This window comes from Alternaria triticimaculans, assembly GCF_023758025.1.
Source record: "Alternaria triticimaculans strain BMP 0046 chromosome Unknown scaffold_2, whole genome shotgun sequence".
Classification (NCBI taxonomy): Eukaryota; Fungi; Ascomycota; class Dothideomycetes; order Pleosporales; family Pleosporaceae; genus Alternaria; species Alternaria triticimaculans.
Window position 1 is genome coordinate 2122245 of NW_026055959.1, and position 19017 is coordinate 2141261.

The 19017-nt window shown below is 50.3% G+C and overlaps 4 protein-coding genes across 4 annotated transcripts; 2 read left to right on the top strand and 2 right to left on the bottom strand.

The window, feature by feature from the left end:
• Positions 1 to 226: 226 nt before the first annotated feature.
• On the bottom strand, positions 227 to 1861 carry J4E78_002364 (uncharacterized protein; the record flags this gene model as incomplete). Its single annotated transcript, XM_049363011.1, has 2 exons — positions 227 to 683; positions 855 to 1861. The coding sequence occupies 2 exons, from the start codon at positions 1859 to 1861 to the stop codon at positions 227 to 229; spliced, it is 1464 nt and encodes a 487-aa protein (XP_049225603.1).
• Positions 1862 to 4979: 3118 nt separating this feature from the next.
• J4E78_002365 (uncharacterized protein) lies at positions 4980 to 7192 on the bottom strand (the record flags this gene model as incomplete). The annotated part of the gene is made up of 6 exons (XM_049363012.1): positions 4980 to 5489; positions 5545 to 5644; positions 5693 to 5994; positions 6253 to 6423; positions 6472 to 6905; positions 6991 to 7192. 6 exons carry the CDS (start codon positions 7190 to 7192, stop codon positions 4980 to 4982), a joined length of 1719 nt encoding a protein of 572 aa, XP_049225604.1.
• A 921-nt stretch (positions 7193 to 8113) lies between these two features.
• J4E78_002366 (uncharacterized protein) lies at positions 8114 to 10425 on the top strand (the record flags this gene model as incomplete). Its single annotated transcript, XM_049363013.1, has 2 exons — positions 8114 to 9911; positions 9959 to 10425. The coding sequence occupies 2 exons, from the start codon at positions 8114 to 8116 to the stop codon at positions 10423 to 10425; spliced, it is 2265 nt and encodes a 754-aa protein (XP_049225605.1).
• Positions 10426 to 16088: 5663 nt separating this feature from the next.
• Positions 16089 to 18728, top strand: J4E78_002367 (uncharacterized protein; the record flags this gene model as incomplete). Its single annotated transcript, XM_049363014.1, has 1 exon — positions 16089 to 18728. One exon carries the CDS (start codon positions 16089 to 16091, stop codon positions 18726 to 18728), a length of 2640 nt encoding a protein of 879 aa, XP_049225606.1.
• Positions 18729 to 19017: the final 289 nt, after the last annotated feature.

Here is a 19017-nt window from a genome sequence, read left to right on the forward strand (position 1 = left end):
CGTAGCTTGTATGATCCTTCTTTTTATACCATGGTGGGGAATTTGAGACGAAGTGTAGACATGAACAGTATCACGCCATGGCTAGATGTGGTGCTGGCGATCTACCGATATAGATGTCAAATGCATAGGTGCTATCAAAGGTGTATTGTGCTCAAGCTGGAGAACTCGTGTGCACCGCAAAGGCATGACCACGACGTGCTTGTTGACCCAGTCCGCGAATTCTATATCAAGAACCTGTTGGCTCGACCGGGTACTGCTGCACAACAGCCTGACACCTCGTGAAAACCTCACCCTTCATCAAGTCTTCGCCCTGCATGTTTCCATACCTCTTTAGTTCCGGGCTCACGACCAGTTTGAGCGGCCTTTCATCGGGATGTGGCGACGACAGCAGGTCGCCGCTTCCTGGTGGTAGGATCATCATTACTCTGTATGGTTGCGAGCAGAGTTCCATCCATGTCTTTGCGCAAAGGCGTATAAGAGTCTCTAACGCCTCGGCGTCCTTCGGTTCGAGAACAGCTATCTTAGATAGTACCTGGTGTATTGCACTCAGAAGCGAGGTGACGGTAGCTTCATAGCTGGCTTTCAGCTTTTTCTCATCAGGTGTGGTTTCACTTGATGGGTTCATTAGATCGAGAACCGCCCTGGCCGCCTCGTAGCGACGGGCTTCAGTTGCCGCAGGTATACTAGGCCACTGTGTAACATCTAGGTTTATGCATTAGTCAAGTATCTTGATTCGGACGAACGAGGGCCTACCTTTGGTATGAATTGGTAACCATACATCGTCATAACTCTTTCCTTCCAACCCCAAGATAGCAAACGGAGTACAAAACACGTGCGTGTATAGTAGAGTCCACATAGTATTCTGCAGGATAGCCTTCTTTAACACCCTTGTATTGACTTTGTGGATGCGTAACAGTTGGTCGTTGGAGAATGGCCATTCCACTTCACGGCGCATGTCCCATTCTAGATTCGTGAAGTCTTGTACCTGACTCACTACTGAAAAGAATTGAGTAGAGATGTCACGGTATCGCATCACCTTAACACTTCGAGCTTTCGTGCGCTGTGGGTAGGCCTTGTCGATGAATGCCTGCTTTAACTCCTCGTTTGCTAATCGAAGCTGCGTAATTTCGAGGGCATGTTTCTCTACCAGCTCAGCGTTTTGTTTCTCGAGCAATTCTCGAAGTCGTTGTTGTTCCTCGCTGAACTGAGTGGTTTTCGCCCGTACTTCATCGCGCATGCGCAGTCTTTCTTCGTCAGCGTTGGCCTTGACATGTCTGAGATGAGAAAGTTCTTGTCTCTGCTCCACCAGGGTGGTCTGAAGCTGCAAGATCTCTTGCGTGTGCTTCTTGGTCAGTCCGGCTTCCTGTCGTTTGAGGTTCTTCTCATGTCGCTTTTGTTCTTCTCGAAGTTTCTCTCGCTGAGTTTGTAAATCTTCGTGCAACAGCCGTCCTTCTTGTTCCGCATTGAGCTTCAATCGAGCGACATTTGACTGATACTCATTCACTGTCACTTGATGTTTCCCCATCTCTTGCCGCGTTTGTTCGCAATGTTGCTCGTATTCGTTCTTCATCCGCTCGGCAAAGCTAACCTCTAGATCTTTTATGCGAGTTTCGTAGGTGTCTTTCACTTCTCGCAAGTGCGCGTCCCACTTCCAGTGTTCTTCGCTCATCTGGTCTTTAAGAGCGCTAATCTTTTGCTCATACCGCTTTTGCTCCTCCTCTTGACGAGCCGCACCTAATTGTCCTTCGGAAGATGCCTTGGTTGACTTGTTCTCTTTATCCTGTTGCTGTGAACCATCGTGTATTCGGGCCTCGAGATAGCGCTTTTCTTGTTCGTGGATTACAACTTGCTCGCCCAGCATGTCTTGAGCTTTCAGCATCTGTTGGTGCTTGCTGTTAACCTCCGTCCTCAGGCTCTCCACCTCGGTCCGACTAGCTCGCAGTGTACTTTTCAACGTATGAACCTCGATCTTCAAACTATCTAAGAGCCCCGCGTCTGCTCGATAATTGTCCAATGACCGGTGAGCCGCATCAAGTGAGTGACAAAGCTCACGATATCGATGCAAAGCCTTGGCAGCCTCTTCTTCTGTTGGTCCATCCAACAGTGACTGTAGCATTGGGAATTCCTCTCCAGCTCTAAGCAAGAGTTCCTCAAATCGAGGTACATCCTGCGGGTTGGATGAGAACTGTCAGTACTTTGTCAGTCTCAATTCTCATGATGTACCATTAGATGAACTCACAACCTCGTCGTGCGGCTCCAACGGACCTTTGTCGCGCTGCAAGACGGCTTTTGTTGGTTTTTTGGGATCAACTTCCTTGGATGTTCCTTGGATGTTCCGCCGGATGATACGCGATTCTTTCGTGAAGTAGCAACTGTTTCGACTTTGGCCGAGGCAGGGGTGGCAAGGCTAATGCTACGGCCCAACTGTCTTGGCTCACCCGACTGATGTGTAGGTGACACTCGTAAGTCGTTTTTGTCTTTCAATCGAGCCTGCCGAAGTACATTCATGACTGATTGCTTGGCTGATGATACACCTGTCGTCGTGCCAGGTGGAAGTGCGTCGGTAAAGCCTCCTTTACTTTAAGCTTGGCGCAAGTGCTTGAGGTTCCACGAAAGTTTGACTCGACGTTTACTCTGCTTAGCTTGATAATTCGCTTCTAGGAGCCTGTCGTACGCCCCCAGGATCGTTCGTACCCTGGTCACGTATACCGTTTGAGCAGATTTCCAAACGTCTGCGACAAATTCCGATTTATTGGAGGCGGAACTTCACAAGACTGAGTGCGATACAGTGGGTCTGCGGAGACAAAAATATACCCAGGTAAGCTGGAGCCTTGTGCGTCACGTAACCTTATGGTGGCTTACCGCACTCCTAATTCGGCCTACCCCACGCGAGCCTTCGTAATCGGTCTGTCTCCTATATTCGCAACGTCATGATAGCTTTCCGGAAGCCCCGTTGCCTGGTGCGAGTGGCGACTTCGCACCGTGATGCCTCGTAAACGCGTTCCCTACTTAGGCACTTTTGTAAGCTCTCATAACATGGTAATCCTAGAATGAAGCAGATCTCGGAAAGGCTCGCCATACAAATTGGGAGCATCGTCGCCGTTGGCTCCTAACCTCGCGACATCCTCAAAGCCTTACTCTTAGACAAAAGAAAGCATGACTTCCAAGGTTGTCGTGGTCACATCTGATTGGTCGACCATCGTGTGCTGGCCTGCGAGTAAGCCTTGGAGGACGCCTCCGTCCTTCCGGTGGTGCGGAAAGCGGCCCTGGAACACACGTTCCATGCACTAGGGGGCCAGGAAACGCCAAAGCTCGACTTATAGAAAATACCCTGCAAAACACGGCAAACAGTGCATACCTACCTGCGCCTGATATAGGCGCATGTTGTATTGGTATAATTTCCAACTGGTCTTACAAAGCGCAGGCAAGCATAACTCAGAAACCTCCAGTCTAGACACAACAATGTAGAACGGCAAGGTGACATATAGTATAGGTCTAAGGGGTCGTAACGAACTTCAAATAATAGCACCGATATCGTACGCATCAACCTTCTTGTTATCCATGAAGAACATTTGTTACCCCCAAGGACTGCGACGCCGCTGGGGCAGTCTGTTCTGTTTCAGACTGGCTGAAGTTTGCTTCATCAGCCTGTGGAGGTAGTCTACCACCTTTGCGCGTGTGCACTTTCCGATATATAAGATAACCGAGAGCCACTGCTACAATAGCAGCCGCCACACAAACGCCCGCTATGCCACCGGTCGAGAGCCTACGAGTGCCAGAAGGGTCGCCGCTGTTATCATCTGTAGGTACGGCAGTACTTGAGGGCTCGCCAGTCAAACTCGGGGTCTCGGAAGATGCAGGCGATGTTGGAGGAGCGCTTTGCGTCGAAGCAAGGGAGGCTGCTGTTACGGATGTTGACTGCAAGCCATATGTACTCGAAGTCCAGCGCGATCCCTCGGAGTTCTCCGTTGATAATATAGGCCGCTGGGTCTCGTTTTCGATGCTGATGTATACGCCGGACGGGGTGAACATGTTGCTTATTCTGAGGCTGCCGTCTTCTTGTGAATCCAGCCGCCAAAACTGCCCAGTTGTTTCTTGGGTTGCGAAAAATTGTAGGTCGATGATCTGATAATTGGTGACGCCTAGCGCGAAGTCGTCCCCCTTCCCCACTGTATGCAGCCAATAGTATCCTTGAGAGCTGGTCTTTGTTGCAAACCACTGCTGACTGTCATGCCCGGTGACAGGCTCCAATATCACCGAAGCATTTTCCGGGGTAGAAGCAAGTGCACTAGACCAGCCGAGCGACTCAGTCTGCAGTATGAACGTAGTAGACACATCGATGTCAACCATTGTGGCAACCTTGGAAGGCTTAGTATCGAGAGGGAGAGTTTCAATCACGGTGTATAGAAGGCTACACATCAATATATATGAAGAGTAAAACCCGAGGTTGTTTCCTGATAATCCCATCAGAGCTGCGGCTGGTTCTTTTTTAGCGCCAACGCATGGTGTGCATCGGGAAGCATTCGGGAGCCGCCACAATATTGCCTTGTTGCCTATTTTGACTCAGCCTCGTCCGCAGCATACTGCGGTCTCTTTCTCGCTTCTGATTACCGGTACAGGATACCATTGTATGGCGCATTCACCTAGTGGATAATACTTGGTTGATCTTTCGCTGCGATAAGTCAGGCTGTGGGTACATAGGTAGCCGAAGAACAAAGCGCAAAACAGTCACATGAATTCATTCAAACAGCATGATCATGGTTTATCATGCATCCAGTTATGGATAGACTACCGCGCCACGCGATAGTTTGTGGTGCTTCCACCAGATAGAAGCCTCCAAAGAGCCGCCGATTAACTCCAAGACCAACTTCAGCGTAGCATTATAACGTACGGGCTGTTGCTGCCATTCTTCCACTGTGAAGCTGACTTTATCATAGCGGATATCCAACACACATGCGATGTCCAAATCTGAGAAGAAGTTAGTGACCAATGACATGGAGGTCTAAGCGGATCGACCGACCTTCCTTGGCATTCTGGTAACGTCGAGGCCGCTGATCTTCATCATCGGAGTTTCTGAAGATCTCCAACTGCGTCTTGCCAGCACTCAGATCCCTAAGTGTAAGCTGAAATGACACCTCCTCTTTACGCGGCTGATCCGACAGGACTAGGTCACCCTTATTGAGTAGCCATGTGAGTTGAGATTGCGCGTACGTGGCTCCATGGATCTGGGTCATATCCTTTTCTACGTGGAACGTATTTGAGTAGAGTTGGTCGAAGCAAACCGCGTAGTTGTGTCGGCAAACATCGGTCCTTCTCAAGTTCGGTATCGCATCTTTCTCGATACCACACACCACTGCTCCTCGAACCACTGCTGTCCAGGACTCCTTCGGCTGTCGGTAGCTCATCTGCATCTCTTCCTCGGTGATCGTCTCCTTGAGGCGATGTTTTAGGTACTCAGACGCCCCAAAACCACCCACAAGAAACAAGTGCTAAACGAAGAGTCAGTATTGAGGATCAGTCGCTGGTGGATCGCTAGGCAGATACCTTTGGACGACTGCCTCTTTCTTCGATGCGATCAACATGTTCCCAGATGAGCTCAACTATCTGTTTGATGCAGGAGTCGAAAAAGCCTCGCATTGTCGATCTACAAATCATAATAAGCAGTGATGATATCAGGAGGCATTAAACATACTGTGGAATGGTAATTAGGCCCTTGTTTACTTTACCAAAAATGTCAAGGTTCTCCAACTCCCCTCGTAGGCTGAATCGAACATCAGGTGTTGAGAATGCAAACTGCTTCTTGACATCGTCAAACGCTTGCATGAGTTCTCTCATGGCGGGAGTTTCGGAGGCGTGATTTGCGTTTTTGTCGATGTCCAGATTTGGGTCGAGCTTTAGATATTCCTCCTCTCCAAGCAGCATTCTCAGCCACTTTTTGAACTCAAGGTTGATGAAAATGGATCCGCAGCGACTGCCTGGTATAGTAATTAGGCTCTGCATGGTCTCAGACTCAGTCTTACAAACCTGTGGGCTTGCCAATCTGCTCCAATTCGAGAGTTGGCGATCGTTGCGTAACTCGATATGAAACAACATCCTACATCCAAGATTAACCGACCATTGAAACAGCGCCAGGTACAAAAGTGTCATAGAAGGCTTACAACAGTACCGCCACCTGCGTCGCAGAGAATGAAGTAGTCCTTAGACTTTTGACGCCGTTAGTTACGGATAACTCCAATCGGAATTGACGCTTACTTGGAGGAATTCTTCTTCTTTTTCGTCACGATACCACCGCGCAGTGTAAAGCGCAGCTGCCTCGGGCTCTGTCACAAACATGATTGGCCTCAGCTTTGGAAAGTTGTCCTTATTAAACCCAGCTTTCGTGAGAGCTCTGTATGTGGAGTTCATAGCCATATAAGACCACTTCTAAAGCTTCGTCAATAGATTTTCACGCCGAGAGATCTGTGGACATACTGTGGGTATTGTGACAACAATATCCGTCGTTGTGTGTTTGGCGAACACGTTATTCTCGTCTACTCGCACTTCCATTTGCACGTAAGCAAACAATTTCTCGAGGTAGTCTGTCACAATCTCCTCCGGGCTCTTGTGAGAATACGGCGGTAGGTCGTTCTGGCCTTTGCTCAACATCATCTCGTCAAAGTTCAGATTCTTCATGCCGTCCAGAACCTGTAAAGTCATGTCAAGTTCCCCTAATAGATCTTCCACGCCAAGCTCCAACTTAGTGTGAATCATTGTCACTGCATCTGCGCTCAGACTCTTACCCCATTGCTGCTCCCCGGCCTGACTTGAACGCGAGTAAGAGATCACGCTTGGAACCTTCTCCTCGTTGTCCATCTGCGGACCCCATTGCTCAATTACATCGATTTCCTCGAGAGAGCATTCTGCACCTGAAGGTGTAGCCCACGCAATGCCTATATGCATCCCTTATTTTAGGACTAGCACGTCGTACGAGACGAAACAATGTTCACTCACCACTGAATGTCGTGCCATAGTCTATTCCCAAAACCAGTCGTAGTTCCTGAGGTTCCTGTAAAATCTTCTCCTCGCCTGCTGGAACAGTGGCATCAATCGGCCCATGACCTTTCCCAGACCCTGTACTGATGGGTGCTTCCAGTTCTGCCTCCTCGGTCTGCTCCAGTGCAGATACATTCTCGAAGTGGTAAATTTTGTTCATTGGGAAAGGTTATGCAATGGTATTCTCAGGCGGTCGTGGCTTCGTTGAGACTTCGAAGATCTGGATCTGATCCTCACTTTCCCATTGGATAGTGGTTCCTGTCTTGGATGGTGAAGTAGAACTCTAGACATACTAGAGCATAGAGTAAACGGTAAGGCGAAGACGATGTCAGCCGAAAGCACGCATCATAACTGGGTAGTCAACGGTTGGCACGTCGTTCAGAATTTGCCACACCCATAGCACACAGCCGTGTGCGTCCGTGCTCATGTGGTGTGACAGCGATTTCAAGTATGCGCCGGATTTGGAAGTAATTGACGAGTGAGCTGAAGAGGTCTCGTGTTCGTATGCATGAAGCTCATAAGCGAGGCAAGGCGTGGGACCAACAGCTTCGCACGCTTACCGCCACCTTACTGCGCCTGCGAGAATAGAGTGCGGTTCTGGACTCAGACTAGGGTTTGATCTTTCGAGATTGGTTGGGGCTGGTCTGTTAGATGCGGTATGACAAGACGCTTTCCTAGGCAGAAGCGATATGCGTGGCATTAGGAGTCTCTATAGGCATGCGCAGAATGCGAATGACGGCTGAGACACCTTTTCCCACACTTGATGCGGGGGTCGCAACGTCTCAACCCGAGGGTCAACAACTCTGCTCATAATTACTTGCAAATCGCATGTACCGGTGATACCAACCACCACTAGTGAGCGCTAGCTTTCGAAACCTTCAACACTGCATCTGCGAGTTCATCACGGGTTGTATGCATGGGTCGTCAGGTTGATTTCGACAAATTAGTTATACCTCGGCATCGTACCGGATTCAGAAGAAGCTGATACTTCCTTGAGATTGGTAAGCACTGAGACAATTAGTTGAAAATGACAAAACAGTAATTTGGGTACTATGTAGTTGCCCAACGAGCTCATGAAGAGATGTCGGTCATGTCCTCGACCAAAGGCGGCAAGATGTTAGTATCACGGAGGAAGCCCGTGCAAAAGTCTGAGAACGTCCAAACGTCGCCAAAATCTGTTCTCAGCAACCTTGCATCCGTCAATGAGCCGATACGGCGTGGATCGTTCAGCTCTCATCTGGAAAAACGTAACGGTGGAAAGCGCGAAGCTATCAAGGCATCATGGAAAGAGAGTAAATTTCACAAACTCAAAACTAAGATGACCTCCGAAAGGAAGACAAAGACTGAGAAAATCGAGTCTCTGGAAAAGCAAAATGAGAGCACCGAATTGACGACTGCTCTTGACACTCCGAGTACGCCGCAGCCGGAGTCTTCATTAGCGGAGGCGTTACCCACTAGCAATAGCAATGAACCCACTGCTGACTTGGAAGCTCCCGAGCTAAGTACCACTGTTTCACCAACACATTTGCCCGATACCTCATCCGAAGTGTCAATCATCTCGCTCGTTGCCGATCTCGATCAGTCAACGAGGTTTTTGGATGATGGGGGCGATAGCCAGGAAACGAATTCTGCCATTTCCTCACACGACCCACCCCTGCTGATACATCATCAGCCTGTCGAGCCGACAACAAGACCTACATTCAGCATTTCCGACACGTCAGAGCAGTTGCAACAAATCAGAGCGTTGATCTTGATGCAGGCATATGACTTCCTGACAGAAATGCCTGCTGATACGACCACCATGAACTATGTGGACCAGATACTCCGGGCGTATCGCGTATTGCTGCAGAGGTACAGTTCGAACTCGGACAATCTACAGCAAGCAAAAGATCAACTGAAAGTATACCATAATGTCGAAAAGGAACTCAGGGATACACAGATGGAGTTAAGAGAGACAAAAGGAAGATTACAAGATGCGGAAAAGCAAAAAGGTAGATATGACAGAGAGTCTACTCAGCAGAAGGGACGATCAGCACAATTGGAACGACAGTTGAGGACGCAGCTGTCTAAAGACAAAGCACAGTGGCTATCTGAACGTAAAACCCTCTTGGACGATCATGAGGGGCTAATGATGTCGTATAGCCAACAGATACAGAACCTGCAGAAAGAGAAACAAGATCTCTATCAACATACAACACTAACGCAGCGAGAACACGACCAACGCTATCTCCGTTTACGAAACGAGAAGAATGCCACGATTACGGACTTGAAACAACAGATCGATCTTCTGACAGATGGAATTACACGCGCAAAGAAATCTGCGGAAGAGCAACTGAGCGTGCAGAAGGCCACGCTCAAAGCAGAGCATGAGCATGATCTACTCATGCATGACGAGGATGTTAAAAAACTCCGGAGGGAATTGCATATGCAAAAGAGCAGTCTCACCAAGGCGCATACACAAGAATTACAGCAACTGCAGGAAAGATCTCAGAGTGAGAAGGTGGAGCTTGATAAGAAGCACGATGAGGAAATGGCACGATTGCGATCTCAGCGCGAAGAGCTGAAAGTGGCGCTTGTTGTGAGAGACCATTTCAAGGGCTTGAAAGATCGTGAGCTTACTGCGCGATACAAACGAATCTCCACTGAGATCGAAAACTTTGCAAGCATGGAGTGGAACACTCGATGCGAAGCCAACTGGCCCCTCTCAGAGGCACAGCTTATGCGGCTTCATCCGAAAAATACAAGAAGACTGAAGCAGCAGATAGTTCAGCACTCCATGTGGGTACTTCTGTATGAGCATATTTTCAGTCTACCATTCAAGGTATTTGGGAAGGAAGGCGTGAGGATGAACAATGACTGGACCAGTATCTACGATTTGGGTAAGTCTGGTATAGTCGCTCAGATGATGTGAGACTAATTATTGCAGATGTGTCCTCACTAGAGTGGCCCACGATATCTTCAGAAACTGAAAAACAGCGGTACGAGACTGCTCGTTCACTGCTTACGGCCATTGAAGCACCTGGTCAAGGATCGACGGAACACCAAGAGCTACGTACTGCATACAGCGAAACAATCTCAACATTGGTTACGATCATCTCACAGGCTATCGAAAGGGTTGCATCGCTGAACGAGAGAGACCTGAAGTTACTTGATGCTCTTGTGAACCTCAGTGGGAGGACTTGGCTGGAATGCTGTTCTCAGAGATACAGACTCATCATGCAGCTGCCTATAGCTGAGGGCAATATTCTCAATCTGCCCCGCAAAGAAGCCCAGGCACTGACACTGGTTGTCAGTCCGGAACTAAAGCGGTACGGCAGCTCTCAAGGCGAGCAGCTTCACGGCGGCGAGCCGATCACCGGCTGGAAAGGACTTACCGTATCGTATCCAGCATGATAACAGGTGCGTTGGCAGAAGCCACGAAGCGGGGTCGATAGGACGAGAATATTGAAACTCAGCCTTGCATATGCGCTAGTGTATACGTTGCTTCTCCGGTGAGCGCATGCATCAACCAGTGCATATAAGCCTACATACAGGCTGCCACCTAGTCAGAGGCCCAGGTGGCGCTCATGAGATTTTGCACATGCGATTCCAAATGAGTGGTGGCTAATTCTGGTGAACAAGGCTGAGATCATGAGCATGATGTGGGGCTCCTGTGGGCACTCTCACCCTTATCCTTTACTGGTCCTCGTCACTTCACACCGTAGCTTTTCAAGCTTGAAGCATTGATTTTGACTAGAGCCACTTGTTGGACGTGATCAGATCAGAGATCAGGAAGGCGCTTGGGCTGTTTCAACGGAAGTGGTACGTATTGGCTATGCCTCTTGATTGGCCGAAAGATTTTTTGACAAGTACAGCAAAGGCTTCGGAGATGGGGTTACGAGATAGCTTCAGAGCCGTCGTGAAACCGAAACGGGAGCCAGTCAATGCACCCAGACCACGAGTCAATGTACCAGCACCTCCGACCATTGAAAAGGGTGCATCTTCCCCGTTGCCACTAGCAAAACCCGCGTTACAGCGTCCGACCACAATAAGGCCCTCGAAACCCGCACCGCCAAAGCCACGCGTCACTCCTGAAGAAATCCGAGCCCTTAGAGACCTTATCAGGCAACGATATGCGCTTGACATTCAAATATGGGAAAAGAGAAACAACACAGTGTTTCAACGGAGGCTATTGAATGAGAAGATGAAAAAGGCTGATGCAGCTCTGATAGACATCAATAGGTGCCTAGTAGATTGGAATTACCCGGAACGCTTCGAAAGTCGCGAGCAGTACGAGAAATTTCAAGAAATCAAGCACCGGATAGAGACAGGATACAAGAGGAAATGGCAAGACGAACCTCCGTGGGTGCATATGGACACTGGAGGGGATCCAAGCCTGGGGCCCTTTGAGACTGATAGTCGATCGTTGTCTTCAAGACCGCGATGATGGTGAAAGGAAATGGCAACGTAGGCCGGAAACAATTGTAATGATAGTGTTGGTACGACTTGACTTGAAGCGCACAAGGTGCGACTTACCAAAAGACCACCTTATTCCATCTGCAGTTCAGATACATGAAACCTGCGCCGCAGAGCGAAGTAGCTCCAAGTACCCCACCACTGACTGGATATGCCCAATACACTCCGTCGGGTGCCTTACAGGACACAGTCACATATGCAAAGGACAAAGTCCGCAGCTTCACCTGGCACATTTTCCAGCTCACATTAGCATGTGATTGTACTGGTATTGCCTACCCAGATTCGCAGGTTGTGTCTACCTCGAGAGGCGTACGGTCGGATTGTTTGTGCTCCAACACCACAGGTCAACTCAACCGCACCTACGCCGCCGGTACGCCGAAAAGCCTAATCGGATGCATCGTATACTGAGAACACCGAGGGTCCACTGGTACACATGCATAACTCTGTTCCGAAGAGACAAGTCGAAGGGCCTCCATCATTTCAACACAGTGCCCCCGGATATTGAGGCGACAGAGAACGTGGCCATGCGCATTCTTGTCCGATTCATCTTCTTTCGCAGAGTGTTTTAATAGCGGCTATCGGTGCGACTCCAGTCCGAAGGGCGCCTCTGTTCGTCATTGCTCGTGCAAAGCGCGTCGCGGGGGTTATGCGGGTTGGGGACGATCCGACGGTTCGGCGCGTCGTGTCTTGCGGATAGGGCGTGGTGATCGTGTAGATGGTATATAGAATCGGTCATGTCTCTACAGCATTGCAGGCAGTGTACATGGCCCGAACTTGCTGGCTGACGGTATGTGAGCAAGTCTGCATGCTCATTGCGCCGGCTGCGAGATTGTGTCTGTGCGCTGGCAACGTCATTCGTTCTCTAACCGCGTCTGGACAACCTCTTGGCTTTTCATCTTGCATTACAACATCTGTGTCTTCGAATCTTTGCTCCTCGCAAATGTCCATCAGAGTTTCATTTGATTGGACTTGTAGCAAGTCGCATGTCACATCCACACCGAGCCTGATAGGCATGCAACGCAAATCGATTATGTATCCATGGATGCTTTGAACAAGCCCAGTGTCTCGCCTCGCCGACAGGTGCTGTGTTCTCCTCATAATTCATACACCGCCTTGAAAATGAGAGTTCGTGTTTACGAAGAAGCCATCCTGTTCAATCGCCTACTGTTCACCGCTGTGTGAAGAGCATTGGCCACGATCCAACAGATGGTAGCCATCCACTCTCCATACTGAAAAGAGGAAGCTATACAAGAACAGTCGTAACATGTGGATCAGTTGGTAGCTCGTTCTTTTCAATGCCGTTCTTGGGCGTTCATAAGAGTGTTACTGCCAAATGCTCGCACGCGCCTATCCGACTTTGCAAGACTACGCAGGTGTCTGCACCGTCACTTCCATCAAGGACCAAATCGCGCGCTGGTGCGAAGGCACGACTTCTCACAATAAGTACAGATCTGTCAACATCGCATATCATTACCGCTACCCAGTGTACATCCGTTCGTCAACATCGTCAACATCGTTAACTAGTACGCCTTCATCGACGCATGTGGCCAATATACTTACAGGACTAGCACCCAAAAGACAAAGCTGTACATAAGGCTACGATGGCTCGTAATAGCACACCTTCGATCAAAGTTGTCCTCAAAGGCCTGTTCAGCAAAAGCAAAGACACGAGTTCTCCACCGCGTTCAGGTGAGCAAGCCCTCCGGATCAAATACTTGTGTTACGAACACGATCGATGGATCCTTGAGAGGAGTCCCTAAACCGAGTGCGCGCTCTATCTAGAAGCCGCGTATATACAACCTTCGAATTAGTGGTCTGCGTAGTGAAGGTTGCTGACTCCCGTTGATAAGATGCAGACAACTCTACCAATACTGGCCCTACTAGCAATGCCAGGGGCACGTTCGCTCAGCCTGCAACCACGCAACCATCAAGCCTTTCGCAGCCAGTTCAGCCTGACACAAGTTCCGCGCAGAGTACCTCTTCTTCTCTCATGCCGACACCGGGTTCTCAGCTTGGTCCCAGCGCAGTCATGCCGTTGTACGAGCAGATCAAAGAACGTGGCCACTACCTCTGGGGCGATGCTTATTACTCTGTTCTTACGAATATCGTTCCTGGACGAAAAGACCGACGGCTCCAAAAATTCCAGTACCACACACGTACCGGGATAGACTGCGTACGTCGCGATCATACTTTCGCGGAAGCTCGTCTTGTACGCTATGAAGTCCAACTAGACGGCCGTCGGGACAAGGGGGACGTCTTGAGAGCATGTCTGGGACAGAACGTCGAGGATGCAGTTGAGAAACTGGCAACTCTTCTAGGAGTATTGGTATCGTGTTCAACCAGTAAGGTGCCGGATAAGTAGTAACGAAGGTTCTCAGCGAAACTAACGGTAAGGCAGGGAAAAGAGCTGCAGTAGGCTACGGATGGTCATTTGAAGGAAAACAGATCGGGACATTCGCTGAGTTCAGGGAACTTGAGGAAGAAGAGTTCGCTTTGAAGACGTGAATTTGAAGGGCTTGATGAACGAGCCTGGGTTCACGAGCAGGAATGTAGGAACGGCGTCGCCCTCTATCGCACAAGCCAATTGCATCAAGTATAAAATCGTCGTCAGCTCGTTTGCCTTGCAATCACGTCGATGTACAAATGCGTGCCATCGACTACTCATGTCACCACAAACGACTCTTCAAGGGACGCAGGGGAAAGATCCAACAATGAGCAAAGAGGTTTTACGACTTCTCGCTGATTGGCGGCACCTTGTTGCGGCGTTACATCAGGGTCGTACCAGCGATGGGTCTTCGACACCTCTGCAAACGCTATTTGTCCTGGCAAGCCGCTTTTGGAAGCGCTTCAACACCGTTCCCCATAGAGGCCGTCAGTCTACCGTATGAACACCCGAGTCAGTGGTAAGCGTCTACCCCGCGTGCCCAAGGTCGAGCTCGTGAACTCACCGTGGTCAGGTGTCTTGCCGTTGGACCTCATGCCGCTCTCTTACCCTGAGATGCCGCGGAGAGTAGCGCCTTTACCTGTTTGACAGCGTGTATTGGGCATGAGCTGCTGACACCAGTCGGCCATATAAACCTTCAATTCGCTTCTTCCTCTCACTCTTGACCATCTCACTATCACCAACTCCCTATCAACACCCCACGCAGCATTTGACCTTCGGCCTTCCACCTTCGACTTGGACGAACCGTCGACGCTCCTTTACGACAGTCTTCGGCCTCAACCTATCGAAATCTTTTCAACAATAGCTCTATCATCCCGGTGCCAACATCGGAGTGATCATCATGCCCGTCCCCATGCATTCGCACAATGATATAGAAGATGGCGAGCTAGTACGTCAGACATCAGCGATGAACATCACCGAAGAGTCATGGTTGGAGAGCACCGAAAAGGTATTTAAGTTGTTCGACACAGCATTCAAATTGGCTAACAACGTCAGCTCGACAAGGTCCAAAACCTCAAGGAAGTTTGCCTCGGCAATTGTCGCCTTCTTTACGGTAGCGAGAGAGGCAGGTTCTATGGCAAGAATAGAGTCCAGTCTCATTTCTCGACGCTGAGGCTAACGCAACACTAGACATCGTGATCTGCGAGGACGAGGACACTAAAAAGTTCGCGGCTATCTTGACCTGCAACCACGATTGCCAAACGAAGCTTTTGCGCACCGAACTGAGCTCGTGTCCTGTCGTGGCTGTCCGTACTCTCGTAGACGGTCTTCAGAAGGACACGGCCAAGCTCTTCTGTACGTCCCCTTCTACCTCAACATCCTCATCCTCATCCTCATCGCTGTCGACAACCTCAACACCCCTGATGCGTTACTAACTTGGGCGTGTAGTGAAGTACGCTGTAGGTTCTCAGATACGAGGCCAACAGGGATATACCGATGTGGAAACCGGAAAGTTTGTGTTGTGGGACATGGCACATGACAACCGCATCCGCGGTCCTAACGATGATACCCAGGGACTTCTGCGAAGCTGGAGCGACGCACCGGGCGCAGAAGGTCGACCTCCATCCGGTCCTCGCGGCGATGGCTACTACAGCCGGAATAACAAGCGTATGCGACCGGTCGAGCGTCCAGTCGAGCGACCGGAGAAGCTCATGCCTGAGACGGAAATTGTCGACCTTGATTACTATGACTAGGACAATATGGAACCTTGGAGGGGATGGCTGGTTATCGGAAGTTCGAGAGGAGAAGAGTGTGAGTTGGATCCAGTTCGACCTCATCGTCAGAGTCATGGCGTGATAGGGTTCAGAGGCCGATCCATCTTCACCTGAGATGAGCTTGAGTCCCGGTGCGGTCCTATTCCTAGCGTAGATGGTCGGCGGTCTTTGATGTGCTTGGAGCGCATGGTCATTTCGACGATCTCAAAATTTTGTCTACGCTGGATGGTGTGCTTGTCAGAGCCTTGTGGTACGATGTGAGTGTGGCGGAACAAATGAGATCAATCTGAGGATGTTTGAGGAAGCCTTCCAAGTTGTCTATCGACGCGTGTGCACGTGAGATGGAGTTTGGCTGGGTCCAAGCGCCCGCGTCATGACGTACCACACTCCCCTATGCCACCCGCTTTGCTAATGGCTATGTCGCTCAAACCAGCCTCCACGTCATGAACAGCCCTTCCAAACGACGGAAGAAGAACGATGGCTCCGGAAAGCCGGTACGAAGTTTAGACTACTTTTTCGCGAAGCAGACGGCTAAAGCAACAGCCAAAGATGCGCCGACGAACGCAGGCCCGAGCGAGCCGCCTGTGGAGGAAGACAACACAGGGCTAACAGACGAGGAGCTCGCGCGCAAACTTCAGGAGCAATGGGACAAGGAAGATCAACAGCAGGCGCAAAATCAGGAACCGGTGAGCTCAAATGAGCTGTACGAAGAGCCCCAGAAGGCCAACACGAAGGATACAGCGCAAGATGCAGATGGGCAGGTCGGGGTGTCAACATTGCCAACGCGCGAACCGGCTCTAGCAAACACGCCATCGGAAGAACCTACCCAGAAGAAGAATACGCTGTCTCTTCAGTCGACCGCATCCGAAGAAGACGTGATCACAGCGAACATACCATTCGACCAGAGCCCTCTCGAATTCGAGCCTTCGGAATACATACCAGAGTTACAAAAGCATTGGGTGGTCGACGGAGGGCACGCGACATACGCGCTGTTGACAAGATGTTTCATCTTGGTCAACAGTACGACGAGTCGCATCAAGATTGTTGACACTCTGGTCAACCTTATTCGGACGATCATCGAAAGCGATCCTAGCAGCTTACTTCCAGCTGTCTGGCTCGCGACGAACGCAATATCGCCTCCGTACATCGATCTGGAACTTGGGTTGGGAGGTTCCGCGATCTCGAAAGCGCTTAAGAAAGTTTGCGGACTGGACAATGCAGGCTTGAAAGTGTTGAACGCCAAATATGGCGACGCTGGAGATGTAGCATTCGAGGCAAAGAAGAAGCAGAGCTTTACCCTGCGTAAACCGAAGCCTCTGACGATCAGGAGCGTCTTCGACTCGCTAGTCAAGATTGCGAACAGCAAAGGCCATGGCAGCGTAGAGAATAAGCAGAGGATTGTTGAGAGACTGGTACAAGATGCGCGAGGTGCTGAGGAGAGTCGATACATCGTACGCACGCTTGTGCAACACCTGCGGATTGGAGCTGTCAAAACCACAATGCTCATCGCGCTGTCACGGGCCTTTATGCTGTCGAAACCGTCAGGTGCCGAATTCGAGATTCGTGATCGGGAGGACCTGGCGAAACTGAAGAAGGAGGAGCTCGCGGAGATCTACAGCAGGAATGAGGAGATCGTGAAGGCATGTTTCGCTCGACGACCGAACTACAACGACCTTATACCCGTACTTCTCGAGATTGGTGTCTGTGATGAGCTACTCGTGCGCTGTGGGCTGTCGCTGCATATCCCACTCAGACCCATGTTGGGAAGCATTACGCGCGACATGGGCGAGATGCTTACGAAGTTACAAGGACGAGACTTCGCCTGCGAGTACAAGTACGATGGCCAAAGAGCACAGGTACATTGCGACGACAAGGGCAAAGTCACGATCTTCTCGCGTCATCTGGAAGTGATGACTGACAAGTATCCGGATCTGGTAGCACTGGTGCCCAAGATACGTGGCGAGGGTGTCTCAAGCTTCATCCTCGAAGGTGAGGTGGTTGCTGTTGATCGCGAGAGTGGAGATCTCAAGACCTTCCAGACACTTGCGAATCGCGCGAGGAAAGATGTTGTTATCGGCGCGGTGACGATCGACGTTTGTCTGTTTGCATTCGACCTAATGTACCTGAATGGCGAGGAGCTGCTCAACCGGCCTTTCAGAGAACGGAGATCACTACTCAAAAGCTTGTTTGTCGAAATCCCTCACCATTTCACCTGGGTCAAGAGTCTAGATGCCACGTCCGCCGACGTAGAAGCAGTCCAATCCTTCTTCCAAAGCGCCCTGGACATCAAATGTGAAGGCATAATGGTCAAGATCCTTGACAACCTACCCAACCCCGACCTCCTCGCGGAAACCGACGAAGCCATCGAAAAGACGCCTTCCCTCCCACCAACACCTAAGAAGAAAAAGCCCACGAAATCAAAAACGAAGATGAAAGCTACGGACACCGAAAAAGACGAACCCAAGACATCCGGCCGCCGCAAAGCCCTCCTCTCAACGTACGAACCGGACAAACGCCTAGACAGCTGGCTCAAAGTAAAGAAAGACTACAGCACCACCTCCGAAACCCTCGACCTGATCCCCATCGCCGCATTCCATGGCTCTGGTCGCAAAGCAGCATGGTGGTCACCTATTCTTCTCGCCATCCGCAACGCAGAAACCGGCCAACTGGAAGCCGTCACAAAATGCATGTCCGGCTTCACGGACGCGTTCTACAAAGCGAACCGTGCAAAGTACGATCCAGACGACCCGGATTCCACAACCGTGCTAGCTGGGAAACCGCATTACGTGGAGTACAATGGTGGGGCGGGAACGCCCGCTGTTTGGTTTGAGCCGCAAGAGGTGTGGGAGGTGGCTTTTGCAGATTTGACGCTGAGCCCGACGTATACGGCTGCGATTGGATTGGTCAATGAGGACAGGGGGTTGAGTACTAGGTTTCCTAGGTTCCTGAAAGTAAGAGAAGACAAGAGCATCGACGAAGCTACTGAGGCAGAGGAGCTGGCCAGTTTGTATCGGAAACAAGAGGCCAAGGCACCTAAGAAAGATGAGACTGTCAGAGAGGTTGAGGATGAAGACGTGGAGTAAGGGATGGCATGGCACAGTAATGGTTAGATACCCTGGAGACAACGTCATCACTTGAAATAATCGTAGTAAAGAAGTCTTTGATTGAATGTATCCTCCGAAACTACCATTTTGGTCTCTCCTTCAGTATCCTGCAGCGCTGATACTTCAGCCTGCGAAACCCCAAACATCATATCCGATTCCTTCAAAGAGATGGAGATAGGAAAATCGTTATCCTCCTCGAACGTGGGGCATCTGCTCGTGCGCACCGCATCTCAGCACTGTCGCGTGTGAGCGACACACGTGCGACATG